General features: G+C 63.8%; 1 protein-coding gene across 1 annotated transcript in view; it reads right to left on the reverse strand.

Moving 5' to 3' along the window:
- The window catches only part of ABLIM2 (actin binding LIM protein family member 2), a 141,329-nt gene extending 123,323 nt beyond the window's left edge, over positions 1-18,006 (reverse strand). Inside the window, exon 1 of the mRNA XM_040488695.1 lies at positions 17,878-18,006. Within this exon, the coding sequence (XP_040344629.1) occupies positions 17,878-17,887 (10 nt within the window). The 5' untranslated portion in view covers positions 17,888-18,006. The remainder of the gene's footprint in view (positions 1-17,877) is intronic.
- Between the last annotated feature and the right edge of the window lie 6 nt (positions 18,007-18,012).

Raw genomic sequence — 18,012 nt, forward strand, 5'->3', positions numbered from 1 at the left:
CCCTGCGTCCCAGACAACGGGGCGCCGTGAGGGGGCCGACCAGGGCGGGCCTATGAATCACGCTCCCGGGACCGGGGAAGCAGGGGAATGAAGGGGCGGGCATGTTTTCCAGCTCAGTGTGGATAAATTTACACCTCAGCGCCTGCGCCCTGCAACTTTCCCAAGCACGGGGCTGTGTTTCCCGGGGAGCCCCAGGCCACCCTGCTCTCATGCGGACGCTTTTCCGGTTCCTGGGAGCTGCGGCCCGGGGTCAGGCCTCTGGGCTGCAGCAGATGTGTGCTGGCTCTGGGGCGGAGGGGTGGGGGGAGCACGGCGGGGGCAGAGAGGGGTGCCGAAGTGCCTCCCGTGGAATCCCCGGTCGAGGGAGGGGAACAGAAAGGGCACAGATGCACCCAGACAAGAGGACACACAAGTGGGGGGTGGGGGGAGGTCAGGGAGCGCTGGCTGGAGGCCACCCAAACGCTGGCTGATGGAGGGGGGAAGCGCAAGGGAAGGCGGGCCCCTGAAGCAAATTTGCAGGGGTGGCAGGAGGGACCCCTACGAGCTCAGCGCCACGGCCTGGGCACCGGTGCTCACGAGGAGGTGACGGGCAGTGGGGTGGGGAGGGGCCGGGTCTCAGCCCCTCGGCCGAGCCCCGGAGTCCGCCCCCCGATGCAGAAATCTGGATTATGCCCGAGGAAGCGGAGGAGAACGGGTATGTGCACCCCTGTGGCCAAAAGCAGCCAGGTGCCCATCAACAGGCGAACGGCGAAGCACAACGCGGTCCACCCGATGGAGCGTCTCCCAGCCTGGAGCAGGAAGGACCTGGCGACACCTGCCGCCACGTGGACGGACCTGGAGGACGTTACAGTCAGTGCAGCGAGGCGGCGGCAGAGACAAATACCGTGTGACTGCCCTTCTGAGGTCCCCAGAGCATCAGATGCCCGGCGAAGGCAGAATGGAGGTCGCCAGGGGCCGCGGGCGGGGCGCACAGAGAATCAGTTCAGGGGACACGGTTTCCGTTGGGGAGATGGAGACACCCTGGAGACGGAGGGTGGTGCAGGTTTCACAAGAATGTGAAATGTCCTTGACACCGATGTAGGTTTTACATTATGTCTATGTTATCTCAATTTAAACATGTTAAACACACAAAAAAACAAAACGGGAAACACTGTCCACCTAGTGAAGGAAAGAGAGAATGTGGTCAACGAAGCACGGAAAACCCGCTCAGAGCCACCCGCGGTCGCTGCGATACTACTTGCCATAGAAGCTTCCGGAAGGTCGAGGAGACAAGCACGGGGTGCCACCTGAGGGTCCGGGCGGAGGCAAGAGCCGGGAGAAAATACAGCAGCGGGGCCTGGGGGCCTTCCTGTGTTGCTGGGAGTCACAGATTTTTCCTTTTCTGCTCATCAGTCGGCTTTGGCAAAACTGGATGCTCGGGGCCCCCGTGTAAGGTCCCCTCTGGCCAGAGTGGTACCCAGATGCGTGTGGGAGGCAGTGGAGGGCTGGTGACAGAGTTTAGCAGAGAGGCAGGCTCCGGCTGGCCAGTTAGGCGGGCGTCAGGCGGGCGTCAGGGAGCGCAGAGGCTGCTGGGAGGTGGCGAGGACCAGGACGCTTCCCGTGAGCACAAACGGGGCCTGGGTGTGTGAATCGTATCTTTTAAAGCCTCTTTTCTCATTGAAATTATTGGGGTCACCTGCTGTGGGGCAGGTGGGTGGGCAGTGCTCCTCCAAGGTGATCCCACCTGTCTTTGAGCTCAGCTGACCTCCACCCTGCCCCCACCCATCCCCCTTCCCTCTCCCCCCACCCCCAGCCATCTCAGGGCGGGGGGTGGGGCCCGGGGCCCGGGGCACAGGCAGCCCTGACTCTGGCCCTGTGGCCTCAGCGTCCTGCCTCCCCCACCTCCACCCCAGAGCCCTGAGTATTTCCGAGGATTCTGGAAAAACTAACGGTGTCACAAACACCCCAGAGCCGGGAAGAAACATGAGCTACAATCTTACGGAAGACCCGTGGGGACCCGTCAGTCTGGGCCCGGACGTGCCCTGCAGTTAATTACCAGCCCATCGTCCTCCTTCGCAAGACCACGGCCACATGGGGCCTGGTTCAGCGTTTGCCTGCAATTCACTTCCCTTCGCCAGAAGCTCGCGGGCACGCAGGGAAGTGGCCTTTGCCAGCCACGGATGCGACTCGGGTCTCTTTGTTCAAGCTGAGTCAAGTAATCGATATCTGAATAATTCAGCGGCCGCACAGGACACCGCGGGGGAGGGTGGATCCGCTGTGCTCAGTATTCGGGGCAGGTCCCTCGCGGGTCTGCAAACGGGAGCCACGTTTGCCAGCGTGATTCTGGGTTCTAAGTAGGAGGACCGTTGTCGACGACGCGCTCAGCGCACTGGCTCGCCCTCCTTTCCTCCGCATTCCAAATTTGCTGACGTTCGGCCGCCTGTCGCATGGTTCCATCACCTCGGACAGAGAGCGGACGAGTGTCTGAGCAGGAAGGGGTACGAACAGCCCGGCACCTGCCACGGAGCTCAGAGGCCGGGGAGGGGCCCAGCTCCTCCATGGCAGCGGTGGTGGGGAGGCCCCTCCTTGCCCGCCGGTCAACACTTCCCTGCTGCTGCCACGGAGGCCAGTGACCGTCCCCACCCACCGCCAGCCACAGACGCCCGCTGCCAAACTGCCGCGGTCCCTGGAGTCGGGCACGCCGTGGGGAATGGAGAAGGTTCTACTCCAGAACTGTCACCAGGGTTTCGGACTGGCCCGAGGCCCCTTCCTGGTCTCTGAGTCCCGCTGGTCTAGGTGGCACTGAGGCACTAAGGCCTGTGCCTGTCTGGTCCCCTGCCAGCCTCCCTCGCCGGACCGGACTTCCAGACGGCGGGAGTCTGGGGGGCCTCACGTCGCTGCCCCAGCAGCCCCCCGCCGGGGAGAGCGCCATAGCCGTTGAGATGGCTCTTCACCTCAGATGCAGCGGGCACACGCCCTTGTCACCTGTGTCCCCTGGCTTCACAGAGCCACAGATTTAATGACATGGGGAAAGCCTGCAAAAGGGCCGCTTCTGCTATTCTCAGGAGAGCTGAGGGTGACGGAGGGCTGTGGACGGGCTGTGGGGCCAGCCTGCTGCGTGCGAGGGGGGTCCAGGCTTCCAGAACAGGGGCTGGCCGGCACGCCCAGCCTCTCTCCCGCCTGGCCGGTGCCACCTCCCTCCCCGAGACAGCGCCCTCGTCCCTGAGCCCTCAGAGGAGGTTGACCCCATGTGACCCTCAAGGAACCCCAGTCCAGAAGGGGCCAAAGGGCCACGGAAGACAGCTCGACAGCAGGTGGGGAGGACGAGGAGGGGCCTCAGCACGGCGTCCCTTGTGTTGCTCCCGCCTCCCTCTCCCCTGCACGGGGACCCACAAGCCCTCCTGACCCGGGCACGCCAGCTCTTGCGCAATAACTCTCTTGCAGGGGTCGTGACACCCACAGCCCCCTAAACCTGGCCTGGCCTGGCATCACTGGCTGAGTCGCCAGCACCCTGGACCCCAGCAGCCCTGTCAGAAGATGCAGGGTCTGCGCCTGAGGGAGCACGAAGTCCTCCCTCTCCCCTCCTCTCCCCTGTGCCTCTTCAGCCCCTCACATGCTCCCTGAACACCACCTGCGAGCGCGATGCCAAACAGGCGCAGGAAGACCACATACAGGAGAGGCAGACAGGGCTGTGGGGCCCTGGCACCTTACCCAGGGCCTAACCTGGGGCACCGACACCAGTGGAGTTTCTCCAGCACACCCTCCACTCTCTCCTCCAGGGCTCTGTGCCTGCCGCGGGGCGCCCTTCTCCCCACGGCTTTGTCTGGCTGACACCTACTTGCTTAATGCCACCTCTTCCAGGAAGCCTGCCAGGATTTCTCTCTCCGAGCAGCTTCACTAGCCGGCTTCTCTCTGTCCCCAGAGAAGTGCTTTCTCATGCTGTGTTTTCATCACGTACCGTCTGGCTTTCTCATTATGCCTGGAGGAGAAACTAACTCAGGGTCACCTCCAGCACCTGGCCAGCAGATCGATACACTCAAGTGAAGCCACCGCCTCTGCCCCCCGCCCTTCCCCCATGGACGCTGGGCTGGTTGGCTGCGAGTTGGAAGATGCTGCCGTGCCGCCCACAGGACCCAGGGTGGGGCCCCGCCTTTGGGGCAGAGGGAAGGGTCTCCTGCGAAGGGGGTGTCCTTCCTGATATCAGTCCCCCCCACCAGGGAGAGGCAGGTCCTCACAGGGGAAAATAGGAAGTCAGTCGAGGAGGTCCAGGAAGGGAGGCATCAGAGCCCCGAGCAGGACATCGGTGCTGGTCCCCAGGCCACTGGGGCAGGGCAGAAACGGCCCTCAGGACCCCACTTTCTAGCAAGATGCCCTTTCCAAGGTACCCACCTTGGAGGCTGTGGGTCCTATTTTAAGAAAAGCAATGGTTTCTGTATAAGACCCTTTCAGAATGTTTCCTACCCCATCCCCAGGGCTCCGGGAAGTGACAGCCACCGCCGACAGCCCAGCCCAGCCCCAGCCCCAGCCCAGGCCAGCCCCAGCCCAGCCGTTGGAGTGTCAGGAGCCCCCGGCCTCGGCCAGCTGAGGTGTGGAGGAAAACCCCACACGCACATGAACCAACGCAGGCTCTGAGCTCAGGGACGGGTCACGCAGGGTCGCAGAGGGTCTCAGGAGGCGTCGGCGGGAAGCTGACCCACATTTGGTGCAGATCACAGGAAGCGCGTCACAGGTCAGCGGGAGCCCAGAGTCCAAAGGGAACGCCCGAGGGCAAATGCTGGTTCCACCTGCCAGCTGGGGACTCCAGGTGGCCTTCTCCTCGCCGCCTGGCTTCCACGTCCCCACCTGCAAAACAGGCATGTGGCCGCCGCCCCTCAGTGTCGGGGGGGGGGGCCAAATGGCCAATACTTGTCCACTGCTCTCCTCGCCACTGCCGTTCTCGCCGCCCGCGAGGCACCTTTTACTGAGAAGCAGGACGATCTGGAGACCTCACGAGGAGACACGTGTCCCTGGGGGAGGCGGCACTGGGGGGGGGGGTCCCTCGAGAGCCGGCCAGGCCCGTGTGAACCCCACCCCCTCGTCACCAGCCGCCTGACCTCGGGCACGTCGCGCGTCCCGAGCGAGAGCGCCCTGTGCGCAGCGTGGGAGCCTCGCCCCCGCCCCACGGGGATCCGCAACTTCTCCGCCAGGCCCGGCGTTACTAGATGCCCCGCGAGCAGCAGACATTGATTTTTATTAGACAAATCAATCGGTCCCCCGAGCTCCGGCCGCGGCGGCGGGGGCGGGGGCCCCTGCGGAGACCGGCACAGGCCCGGGCTATATTTAGCTTTTCTGCTGCAGCTCGGCGGGGTGCGGGCACCCCGGCTCTCTCCTCACGGACCACCCTGGAATCTGCTCCAGAGCAGAACCCCCTCCCGTCTGTAACTGCAGCCGACGCACACGCCCGCGTGAAACTCCCGTGCTGGTCACGCGTCGTGCCACCCACCGCCCCACTTCCACGGCGAGCACGCTCCTCCCGAAATGGGGAATGCGTCCCCGGAGCCGGCGCTGGGGCCGGAGAGCCGGGCAGCTGCGCTCAAATCAAGCCTCCCTGAGCCGAACCCTGCCCCTTGCGCGTCCTCAACGTGGGTCGGCAGGAGCAGTCCGGCGTCAGCCGGGGCGCAAAAGGTGCCCGCGACCCTCCCGCGCGGTGCTGCGTTTTCTCCCGGCGCGTCTTCCGTGCGTGCGTCGCGGACACGGAGCGGCGCGTGGGATTCCGCGTCCCCTGCTCCTCACCCGTCGCCAGCACTGACGCGTGGGCTCGCCGACCCCTCATCACCGCCGTCAGGACTGCAGGGCACGCCGCCTCGACCGGCGGCTCTCCAAGGAGTGTGGCGGGGAGCCCGGGGGCGCGGGGGGCCGAGACCCCGTCGAGGAGTGGGGCGGGGTCAGAGCCAGTTTCGGAACAAGATTCAGATGCTGCTTCCCGGGTCCACTCGCACCTCGTCCCGAGGGCACGTGCGGCATCGGGACCGGCTGGACACAGGCCGGACGTGAAGTCCAGCCGTCGCCTCTCAAGCCGGACATTGAGGAGACTTGCCCGACTGTAAAGCAACGCCCCTCGGGCCACTAAAAACGCATGTTGACATACAAAGGGCTGTTTATTATCCGTCGAATTAGTAAATATCTTAGGATCTTCCCCATCTTGACGTCCGGCTCAGGAAACGCCAACAAATACAACCCATTTAGAAGGGGGTCTGAGAGCCCCCACCGTGGAGGGCCAGTGATGAACGTGCCCCGCGCTCTGGGGGCAGGACGGCCGCGATGCACAGCGTGCCCACCCCGCGCCGGCCGACCGTCCGGGTGTAGACCCGTGTCTGTGTTCCAGAGCCTCTGCAGAAAGAGTCCCGAAGAAGCGATTCCTCTACCAAAGGGCGCGAATGTACTTCAGGCTCGTGCGTGTGCCTGATGGCTCCCCTGAAGCTGGCGCCCCAGTCGGCGGTCTGTGACGGGATCCAGCTCACCGGGTTTGGGGAAGTTTAAATTTAGCCGAGTTAAGAGTCGCATTTTTCCCCCCCAATGAGAAGTCATCCTCGAAAACCCTCTGCCGGGCTGGACACCCCACAGGGAGAGGACAAGTGTGGGTCCCAGAAGCGGTGGGCACGGAGGCCGTCCGCCGGATGCTGGGGGATGCCCTCCGCCGCAGGTGCGATCCGGTTAAGGGTCTGGAGACGGGGACCGTCCTGGATGGTCCGGGCGGGCCCTGATGCACTCACGAGCGTCCTGGTGGGAGGGAGGCAGGGGAGACGGGCGGGAAGGGATGTGGGGTCGCTGCCCCAGAAGCTGGAAGAGGAAGGAGTGCGTTCTCCCTGGAGCCCCCGGAGTGGTGGCCCCGCTGACACCTTCACTTCAGCCCGGTGACGCTGGGGGGAGCGGCCCGCCGGCCTCCAGAATGGTGAGCAAATTATTGCCGCGCATCGCCCTCCAGCGAGGGGGGGCTGAGTCCCCTCTTCTCCAGCCCCGTGACCTCCAGCCCACGGCATCACCTGCTAGGAGAGCTTCCTGCGCTGGGCTGCAACGAGCCCCCCTAGAGGCCCTCACCGGCCCCCACCCCTCCCCGCCCGGGGGCTCGGGCGCGTAAGCCACTGGCTGTCCAAAGTCCTCTCGGCTCCTTCAAAGCCTGCTGGCTGAGCCACTGCCCACAAGGACACAGACAGAGAAGGGACCGCGGTGCAGGAGACGGAAGCCGAGGGAGGAGGGGAAGAGGCAGCATCGGTGGCGGGACGCGTCATGCCAGCCCTAGGCCTTACAGGCTTCGGGGGGCCCGGCTTGGCCAGGGGGACAGGGTGAGCAGGGAACTAGAGGGCCTGCAGGGGAGAGCAATCGAGGCAGCCCGAGTCCCAGGTGGCCTGCAGACGGGGCACCGCCACCCTTCGTCCCCCAGCACCAGGAGCCCCCACCCACCCAGCACTGGGGCCCCCGCCCATCCCGTGCAGTAGCCCGTGGCCAGGCTGCACCCCACAGCACCCTCTGGGCTCTGCAACCACGCCCACACTGCCCTGCCCTGCACCCACACCCGCCCTGCCCTTTAGCCACACTCACGCTGCACCCTACTCCCTCCCCCATTAGGGACAGGCAGGGAGGCGCCTCGCTGGACGCCGGGCTTCTTGTACACATATCGCATTTCCTGATTTCTGCAGCACCCCGGGACGTGTGTGAGGGAGCTGACGCGTGTAACCCCGCACCCCACAACTACTCCCCGAGCACTTGGCAGGCCGGGCCCGGTTTCAGTTGGAGGCGAACCACTGGATCAGAACGACAAACAAGGAGGCGGAGCGGGGGGCCTCGGAGGCCCACGAGTCGATCTGGGCTTGAACGCGGGGGTGCTGGCACCTCGGCAGGACGGCAGACATTAGCCAGCACCATGGCTCCGGGCCCACCGCTGGCGCTCACACCTGGTCGCCGTCCTGACTCCTTCCTCACCGCCCGGCCTGACCCCTCCCGTGCGGCTCATCCGCTCTGGCCCCACCGGACGGTCTGCTGATGCCCAGACACCCTCGTTCCCCACCTCCCTGCCTTCGTGCTGAGCCTCCTGCCTCCCCAGTCACCACTCACGTGCCGGTCCTGGGACTCAAGTCCGTGCCCTCTCCTCCAGGAAGCCTTCCCTGATGCCATACGGACACGATTCCTCTTGTCCCGTCCCCATTCTGCCTCCCACCAGGTTCTGATACACCTGTTCCCTGTCTGTCTGGGTTGTGACCTCCACGGGGAAGGGTCCCTGCCGCCCTGGTCTGCCCAGCGCCCTCCGTGTGTCCGGCGCAGGGCTGCGCATCCAGAAACGTTTCTCACGTCTCGGTCCGACCAGCTGCTGCTTTAACTGAGGCGGGTGGGTGAGAGAGGCAGTGGGCAGGGACTCAGAGGGGTGAACAGCGCCCAAGGTGTCACACGGGCAAGAGGCCCCAGATGTCACAGGGGCAGCAGGAGGTGTGCTCGGGGTGCTGGGGCCCCGGGTGGGAAACACTGCAGCCACTGCCATCACCTGCCTGCCTGAGAGCAAATCCTGTGTCCCGAGGTGCCCACACCCGGGTGCAGGGCTGGCAGGGCCCAGAAGACGCCCCCAACCCCAACGGCACGTGAGGGGTGAGGCCTCCGAGGGTGGAGGCACCTGCCGGGGGGCACGCAGCCAGAGCTAGGACCCACTCACCTCTCCACCAGACTGTCCTATGTCTTCCCACCGACCCCAGAGCCGCTCACGCACCATCCCGAGACCCGGGCTCACCCGGTACCGGGGGAAAGCAGATTGTGTGAGATCCCCCTGCCCCCACCCACCCGGAGGGTGTCAGACTGTGGCCCCAGAACTAGAGAAATGCCTGGCTCCAGACCCCGCAGACATGGACCGTCTGAAACCGCACAGATGTTGGGGGTCAGGTCTGACACTGACCACAAGAGAGGAAGGCTGGCTGAGGTCCAAGAGGGCCACGTGAGCAGGGGAGATGTGGGTTTGGATCCAGGAGCTCGCAGGCTGGAATCCGGGCTGGTGACTTACGGGACACACCACGGACGTCCAGCCCCGGTTTCCCACCCAGTCAGGAAGCTGGGACTGATCAGGAGGAACGCTCAGAACACGGACCATCCGTGCACAGGCCTCGCCCAGTCAGTGAGCGGGCGTCCTGGCCAGGCGTCCGGAGCCTGGGGCACGACCCCACCGCCCTGGACACCGAGAGGCCCACGTGAGCCGGAGCAGGAGCCCGGAGGTTCTCGGTAAACACCGGCCCCTCCCTGCCTTTCCTCTTCCAACGGGCAGTCCTCGTGCATTCATTATTCACGAAGGTGCTCCCCAAACACCGCCAGGAGCAGGAGGCCCTGGCCGCGTGCGTGCGCTGAAACCACACAGCCTCGCACCCCTGAGGAGGTCGGGAACAATCCCCCCTTTGCAGACGTTGCCTCTCCTTGGGCCTCCCAACCCAGCAGCAGGGAAGGTGGGGAACGTGGGCCATCGGAGTCACAGGCAGCAGCTGCGACAAATGGTCACAGACCTACAGGCTTGAAGCAGACGTCATCTCTCACAGGTCTGGGGTTTGGAGTCTGAAATGGGCCCGCAGGGCCGGCTCCTCCTGGAGGCTCCCGGGGAGGACCCCTCGTCCGTCCCATCCAGCTTCTGGAGGCGCCTGGTTCCTAGGCTCCCAGACCCTCCTCCGACCTCTGCTTCGGCCCTCCTCTCCCCTCTCCGCCTCCTGCCAGGCCCTCTCCTGAGGGGCCTGGATCACGAGGGGCCCACTGGGTAGTCTCCCCAAGGCGAGGTCCTTAACTGAATCCCATCTGCAAAGTCCCTTTCCAACATAGGCCCAGGTTCTGGGGACAAGGACAGGGACATTTCAGGGGGCCATTACTCAGCTCCCCGCACCATCCCAGACGAGGCATTGGGGGAGGGGCGGGACCTAGCCCTGGGTCACACGCAGCGGGGACCAGACACAGGTCCTCAGCAGGCGACCCCAGCCCTGTCCACCGCCCACCAGCTCTGCGGAGGGAGGGCAGCGAAGGCCCCGAGAGAGCGGGGATAGCGTCATAGCCGGTCTGGAGCTCTGGTTGGAAGCCTGGAAGACTGAGGGGGAGGAGCTCCAGCACGGGGGGGGGGGGGGGCGGGGGCGGGGGAGAAAGCGGCAGGAAAAAGCCAAGCAAGGGCGTCCGGGCACCACAAGCAAGGACAGCGTTCTGCACACAGTGGGTGCTCAATAAACAGTCATCGGAACATTCCGGAATGGCTTTGAGCCCTTGAGGGGCTGCTGATGGCTGGGAACGAAGGTGGCCCCGAGCTGAGGCTGGACCATATCTGCTTTATTTTTTTTTTTTTCAACGTTTTTTTATTTTTATTTTTGGGACAGAGAGAGACAGAGCATGAACGGGGGAGGGGCAGAGAGAGAGGGAGACACAGAATCGGAAACAGGCTCCAGGCTCCGAGCCATCAGCCCAGAGCCTGATGCGGGGCTCGAACTCACGGACCGCGAGATCGTGACCTGGCTGATGTCGGACGCTTAACCGACTGCGCCACCCAGGCACCCCGAGGCTGGACCATATCTGAAGCACGTGGGAGCCACAGCGGGTGCGCAGCTGTGGTGACACCTGTCCCCTCCCCACCCCTAGGTCTCCTGTGGCAGACAAGGACGGGAGCTGGCTGACCCCTCCGTGCTGCAAACCCATGCACCACTTTGCTTTGCAGCCTGAGGCTCCCCCACAGCACGGTGGACACTCGCTGGCCCTGGACCGGATGGGGGGGGGGGACCACGCCCACCCTGCAGGGCAAAGACCCCAGCATCCCACTCCCCCCAACACGGGACTGCCCTGAGGAGCTGCCCACCCATGCGAATGCCCCCACTCTCCCCCCTCCCCTTCTGCCCCCTCATCTTCTCAACCTGTGCCTCCTGGGGTCGCTCCCCCAGCAGTCTGCCTGGACCCACGTCCTTGTCCCCACGGGCACCTGGACTGCGGCCATCACAGGGCAAAGGCTGGGGGCGGGGGGAGCCATCCTGATGGATTTGAACCTGAAGCGGGGGCCACGGGGATGGTCCTGGCAACTCCTCCTTCTTGAACTCCACACCCACCTGCAGCCCCAACTGAGACATCATCTTCCGGTAGGATCCTGGGGCCGCCCACGTCCGAAGAGAGGCAGAGGGTCAGAGAGAGGCTCTGGACGCTGGCAAACACTGGAGAAGGCTGGGGTGCTCTTATCGCCACTTTATAGGTGGGGAAACTGAGGCAAAGAGCAGCTAAGCAACCCAGGTGCCGGGACCCAACTAGCAGATGACAACTGGGACTGGAGCCCAGGTCAGCCTGACCCCCAAGCCACCGACGGTACTTTCCAAGGCATCAACACGGCCTCTCTCGTTGCTTAGAAATCTTCAGGCGAGGCAAATGGTGCACAGAGCCCCCCAAACAGCGTCCTTTCGCAGCAGCTCCTGTTCAGTAGAAGCCTGGCTGGGCTGCCACCAGCCGAGGAGCCCACGCAGGCAGAAGGCGCCCGGCTTGCTGGTGGCTGCAGCCAAGGGAAAGTGAGCGCCACGAAATCCAAAGCACACGTGCCGCCCTCCCCAGTCCTGCCCACGGACAGGGAGGACGCGGGCATCCCGGCTCAGGTACGAGGCAGACGCCCACAGACGTGGCTTCCCTGGCAGGCTGCGGAGAAGCCCCCTTACATCAGGGAGCCTCCGTGCAAAGGCCAAGTGCTTCCTGCCACCGGATTGTCAGACGAGCTCTACGTGGCAGAAAAAGATGACGGGGGCCATGCTTCCCTGAGATGCTGGCTCAGCCTCAAGCTCAGACCATCTCTCTGGGGACAGTGGAGGGGGGACAGGGTTGTCAGAAGCGGGTCACATCCCTGAGGGTGGCGGTAGGCCCTGTCTTTACAGACGGGTACGCCGAGGCCCAGAGAGGGAAGACAGCCTGCCCAAGGTCACACAGCGGCCCGGGTGGGTGGAGCTGGGATTCCCGGGAGCTGAGGCACGACCCATGGGGCTGGATGATGCCAGGGGGGCTGGGCCGGGTGCCGCAGCGGGGACGCGGGGCAGTCGTGACTGCTGCTCTAGAAGGTCTCGGGGACCTGGGGGAAGGGAGAACCAGGCCCAGTGGGGCTGGGCTACAGAGAGGCTTGCGGGCTCGATGGGGTGAAATTCTCCCTCGTGGTCTGAGCCATCAGGATGCGGATCTCTGGGTGGTGCCAGGACCCCAGGCGGGAGCCCCTGGAGAAGGCAGGGGAAAGAGAGTGCCCTCTGGAGGCAGACAGAGCTGGGTTGGAGTCTGGCTCTGCCTCCCTGGCTCTGGGAACGCAGGTGCTACACCTGAACGATGCAAATATGCTTCATGGCCCAGGGGACAAGATGCACCCTGTAGTCCCCCCGTCACTACAAAGCATTATTACGATGCCCCAAATGGCCAAGCCTTATCCAACCCAAACTCTCAGCCACGCATTACTGGGGGGCAGTAAATGGCAGGAAAAGCCAGCTCAGGCAAGCGCAGGGGGCAGTGGGGGGAAGGTGGGCACACGGAGCCCACCCACGTGGGAAGAGGAGTGTCTGGGCACATGGGGTTCAAACCCGGGTGTGGCGCGACGCCAGGCGGCCACCAGGCCCTTCTGGGTATTTGCTTCCCCTCCCGTCACGGGGACACCTCCCTCCGGTCATGGGGACACCCTGGCAGCCCTGAGAAGCAGTGTGAGAACTCAGGAGCATCTGGCCGGGCGTGGGGCCCGAGGGAGCGTCCCGTGAGCCGTGGCTGTGGTGACACCGAAGTACGGTCCTTCCTGACACCCTAGAGGCCACGGCAATGGAAACATCCCCCGAGTAAACAGAGATGCTCCGCTCAGGTTGCTCTGCCCCACGTCCTACCAGCCCTGAGGCCCAAGGCTCTCCGCCCATGCGAGTCGGCACACATCTGGCCGGTCCCCTCCGTGGCTCCCAACGTGGTCGTCATCCACAACTGAGCCGCGATCCGAACGCCACCGTGTTCTCCTATGGCAGCTATTTTAGGTGACTTCTCCAGCCTCTCCCACACATCAGGACCTGCACCCTCAGTCCCTACCCCAGACCCCCGGGGGAGGCGGCATCGGAGGCACACAGAGGTTCCACAATCAATAATGCCAGCAGGTGGCCGAGCTGGAATGTCGACACCCGAGTTCAGTGGAGGCCTTGTCCTGTCCTGTGGAGGCAGGGGCAGAGCCAGGGGTGTGAGGAAGTCCCCGTGTCGGTGCGGAGGGGAGGGACCAGAGTCCTGGCAGCTGCTGCTGTCGGCCACCACGGCTGGCCCCGCCAAGGGCCAGTGCCAGGACAGACCCTGCCGGCTGGGGCCCTTCCCACCCTCTTCTGTCATCACCCCGAGGCGCCCATCTCCTCCGCGCAGCTCAGCTCTCCCACATTCCAGATGATGCTCTGGGGAGGCAGGGTCCCAGATGGGTGACTTCTCCATAAGCGAGGGTGACACTCCCCTTTCTGGGACAGTTAAGACCGGACTCGCCAAGAGTTCATCAAAGTCAAGGGCACCTGGGTGGCTCAGTGGGTGAAGCGTCCAACTTCGGCTCAGGTCATGATCTCACGGTTCGTGGGTCTGAGCCCTGAGTCGGGCTCTGTGCTGACGGCTCGGAGCCTGGAGCCTGCTTCGGATTCTGTGTCTCCCTCTCTCTCTGCCTCTCCTCTGCTCATGCTCTGTCTCTACCTCTCAAAAATGAATAAATATTAAAAAAAAAAAAAAGAGTTCACCAAAGTCAGAACTTGATTCCAGAAAATATGCCATCTAACCCCAAATTAACCTCAACGACAGAATCCAAAGGTCCTGGGTGGCAGGTCAGGGGGTGCCCCTGAACACGAGAGGAAACAGGTCAGACTCAGGGATGCCCCTGCGGAGCCAGAGCGTGCCAGCTGGCTCTTGGGCGAAGAAACCACCCTTTTCAGATGGATTTCTGGGTCAGGATGATTGGTCTTCTGCACCTGATTCTGACAGAGTCATGCAGAGAAGCCAGGCACCAGTGCCCCTGCTTGTGGGAAGCTCCCTAACACCGTCCACCCCCACTCCCAGCCAAAGGACAGCGGCCCCCGCAGAACGGAATGTTCTGGAACTCCCACCAAGTCACGGACTTCGTGTGCCCTGCTTAGACTCGGCAGCACTCCTTTCTTGCTTTCGCTGCAAAAGGAGAACATACGCAATGAAGAAAATTTGGGAAAGTCGCAGAGAGTATATAAAGACGCAGATGTGGGGAACCTTCTTTGTCCTCTTTCCACGAGACAGGCCGCTGCGGACATCTTGACGCGTGTCCCCCGGCTTTTCCTCCTTTATTGTGTCTGCAGCCTGGAGATCGCGGATGACGTACAACCCTGCCCTCCGCCGTTGTCTAAATTAAACTTGTCCGCTTAAGCGTTTCTCCCAACGTTAAAACCTCCTCGCATACTGTGAACTAGAATGCTCCCCCCACCCCCAGGCTGTGAGCAGCTCCAGCAGGATGCGGACTGTGTTTGTTCTTGTCCACTGCTCTTCCCGGGGGGGCCTGGAGCAGTGCCGGGCACACGGCAGGCGTGCGGTAAGCATGGGCCCCCCGAACGAGTGACCGCACGGCGGGCTGGTATCTCGTCACTCCCCTCCACGTTTAGGCAGCTGCTGACTTCCTGTGGCACTGATGTGAGCACCTTTGCGGCCACCCACAGTGGGTCCTTGTCCACACTCGGGTTAGGTGAAGGGCTGTGTCTCTGTTCCAAATACCCAGGGCTGTGGTAACCAGAGTAGGGGACCGGGGCTCAGGTTCTGGCTCTGCCACACTCTCTCCTTGACCCTGGACGGTTGCTTTGCCTTCTCCGGGCCTCAGCGTCCCCTCTGTGCATGTGAGTGGCTTTGCTCCCCGACATTCTCCAGATCCCTCACAGCTCTGTGATCTTAACCAGGCAGCCATGAACTCGGGACGGTGGAGGCGGCCGCCCGGGCTCTCCACCTGGCCCTGCACCTGTTTGGGGCTGAACTGTGCCTCCCTCCAAATCCACATGCTGAAGCCCTACCCCTGGTAATGCAGAATGGGGACTGCCTTTGGAGAGAGAGGGACTCTATGGCGTAATTCAGGTAACGCGAAGCCAGTCACGTGGGCCCCAATCCAGCATGAGCGGCGCTCCCTTGTTAACAACAGGAAATCTGGACCCAGACACATACCTAAGGAAAGCCCTGTGAATACAGAGAGAAGAGGTCCGTCTACAAGTCGAGGAGGGAGGCCTCAGCGGGAACCAACCAGGCCCTCACCTTGAACTTGAACTTCCCGCCTCCAGAAGCGAGAGAATAAACGTCTGTGGTTAAGCCGCCCCGTCTGTGGTGCTTTGTTATGGAGGCCCCGGCACGTTGATCCAACCGGCCAGGAGCCAGGAGCCTCTGAGCAGCTGGGGGATGCCCACCTGCCAGGCCTGCAGCCGCCAGGGACGGCATCTAGGCCCAGACAGAGCGTGGGTCTTGCTCGAGGACCTGGCATCCATCAGAGCTGGCCCTGGGGCCCCTCCCAGATCAGGGACTCCCCTCAACCCCGCCTCGCCCGCCGTGACCCCACAGGCTGCAAGGTCAGGAGACCACCACACTCCTCATCTGCTGGCCCCCGTGCCAGCAGGCCAAGGCTACGTGCAGAGCTCAGGGCATTCCCTCCATACCACAGGGAAACTGAGGCACAAGGAACCCATAGCTAGCGCGTGGGATCTGGATCTAGGTCTGACACGGGATGCCGCCTCTGACAATTTCCCTGGCCACCCAGAATAACAGGCCACAAACCAAGCAGGCAAATACACGGGGCCCTGAGGCCACACCCAAGCCATCTCAAAGGTGACCCACATCATGTAACTGAAGGAAGACGTGCCTGCAGCCTGGTGGCATGGAGGAGAGGGAGCCTGTGACCTGGGAAGGTTGTACAGACTCTCGGGCTTTGCCCAAAGGGCCCATCTGGGCAGCTGGATGCCGGACAGAGTGATGCCCACCTACACCTGTTAGCACCAAGCGCTGGGATGATGCCAGTCTTCTTGGCGGGAGGGGGGCATCGGGGCACTTGCCCTCATTGATGATGGAAGCCCCTGACCCGCCAGATGTGCACAGCGGCCACACACGAGAGCCAGGCGCCAGGCACGCGGGACCACCGCTCCCCCCACTGCGGTGTGGGGTGCGCATAACGGCCCGGGGACACATCTGGGGCACGAGCCACAGGTGGATGGGAGCAGGCGCGCTGGCATTTCCAAAGGGCTGGGTAAACTCACAAAGACAAGGGAACGTGGCCGCCTAGCAATGACCATCACAAGCTACTGAGGACCTACTATGTGCAGGGTTTCCCACTCGAATCTCATCCGCTCCAGGTGACCAGGAATATTGTTTTCACACCCCAGGAAGCCGAACTCAGGAAGGTGCCACCATTCGCCAAGATCACAATTTGCCACCAGGCAGACAGCACGGTTCAAACCCCAGCCCCCTTGCTCGTTGGATTCACGACCCCGCACGGCCCCCGGTGCCCACAGAGCCCCTCTCCCAAGACAACCACAAATGCCGGTGCTCCTTCCAGGGTTCCCCTTGATTACAGGAGGGAGCGGAGCCATCAATTATGATCACAGAAAACCTAAAATTACCCTGTGTGCACCCTGTCATTATCCCCACCTGCCATTAGATAAATGTGTCTGCAGGCCACCTCCAGAGAACAGGTTGGCCATTTCAGAAATCCTCTTCTAGAGAATTCTGCCTCCCGCTGCCTGCCATTTGCTCTCAGCCACTCTCCCAACGCCCACTGCCAGTGCGGTCCCTCCTTCCTTGGTTGGAGGGGGAGGGGACTATTTCCCCTGGGAGATGGGTCCCTGGAAACAGCCCTCCTAAACCAAGAGCAGAGCTCGGGGCAAGCACTCGCTAAATGCACACTCCCTCCCTGGTCCCATTTCCCCCCAGCTTGTCCCGGTGGTTTCTGCACCATGGCCAAGGGCCATACTGCAGTCTTTGGCGAGACAGCCTCAGAGGAAAGAGCACAGGAGGCAGGGAGCACCAGGTTTGAATCCGCACTCCTCTGCGTGAGCCGAGCAAGGGACTCAAGCCTGGTGAGCCTCGGTCGCGCCCTGAAAAATGGGGTGACGGCCCCTCCTGCCAGGGAAGGTACGGACCAACCCTCCACCCAATGCCAGGCCACAGGAGACTCTCAAATCCGGGGCCCCTCTGGCCGCGCACCAGACTCATGCTAAGGCCTCCCGGCTGTAGGTCTCAGTTTCCCCAAGCGCAGTAGGTGCGGCTGGCTTGTGACGCTGTGGGATTTTCCAGGGCCACACAGAGGCTGTCAGATCCGGTGGGTGCGGCGGGAGGCAGCCTGGGGGACGCGCAGGGGTGCGGGCCCGAGATGCCGACCGGTGGGAGATGGGGCGGGTCGCACACACCTGCGGGGTCTGTGCCCCCAAACCTGCAGCTGAAGAGCCCAGGACGCCGGGGGTCGGCCTGACGCCCCCCCCCCCCACCCTGCTCAGGCGGCGCGAGCGCAGCGCAAGGGCGGCACCCCCTGCCGCAAAGCCCCCCAAGTCATCACACCTCTCCGCGGCAGGGTCTGCGGCGGCCCTGCTCCGCACCGCCCGGACCCGGTCGCCTTCTGCAACCTGCAGCGACCCGGGACCCGTGAGAAGCAAAAAAGTGGCGCCTTCCAGACAGCCGAGCGCAGCCACCCGGGCCGGCGCGGTGGGAAGGGGTCTCCGGCCCGGGCTGCAGAGCTGCGCGCGCCGCAGGCGCAGGGGCAGGGGGCTGCGGACCGCCCCTCGGGTTTGCCAAGACCCCGGGACAAGAGCTGGGTGGAGCCACTGGGTGATTTCCCCGGTGCTGCAGGTGCAGCTCCAGAATGCCCCCACAGCCCTCGCTGCGCCGCGACCCAGCTCGGGGACGCGCCGGTCCCTCGGTCCCCACACTCACCTGCACTCATCTCGGCGGCAGCAGGGAGGCGGGCGGTCCGGCGTTGCGGCGGCCCGAGGCTCCTGCCCGCAGGGGCCGCGCCCGCGCGATCGCCAGCCCGCCAGCCCGCGGGTTCCCGGGTCCGCCAGCCCCGGG

Source organism: Herpailurus yagouaroundi, unplaced genomic scaffold, assembly GCF_014898765.1.
Source record: "Herpailurus yagouaroundi ecotype Mexico unplaced genomic scaffold, PumYag 28, whole genome shotgun sequence".
Classification (NCBI taxonomy): domain Eukaryota; kingdom Metazoa; phylum Chordata; class Mammalia; order Carnivora; family Felidae; genus Herpailurus; species Herpailurus yagouaroundi.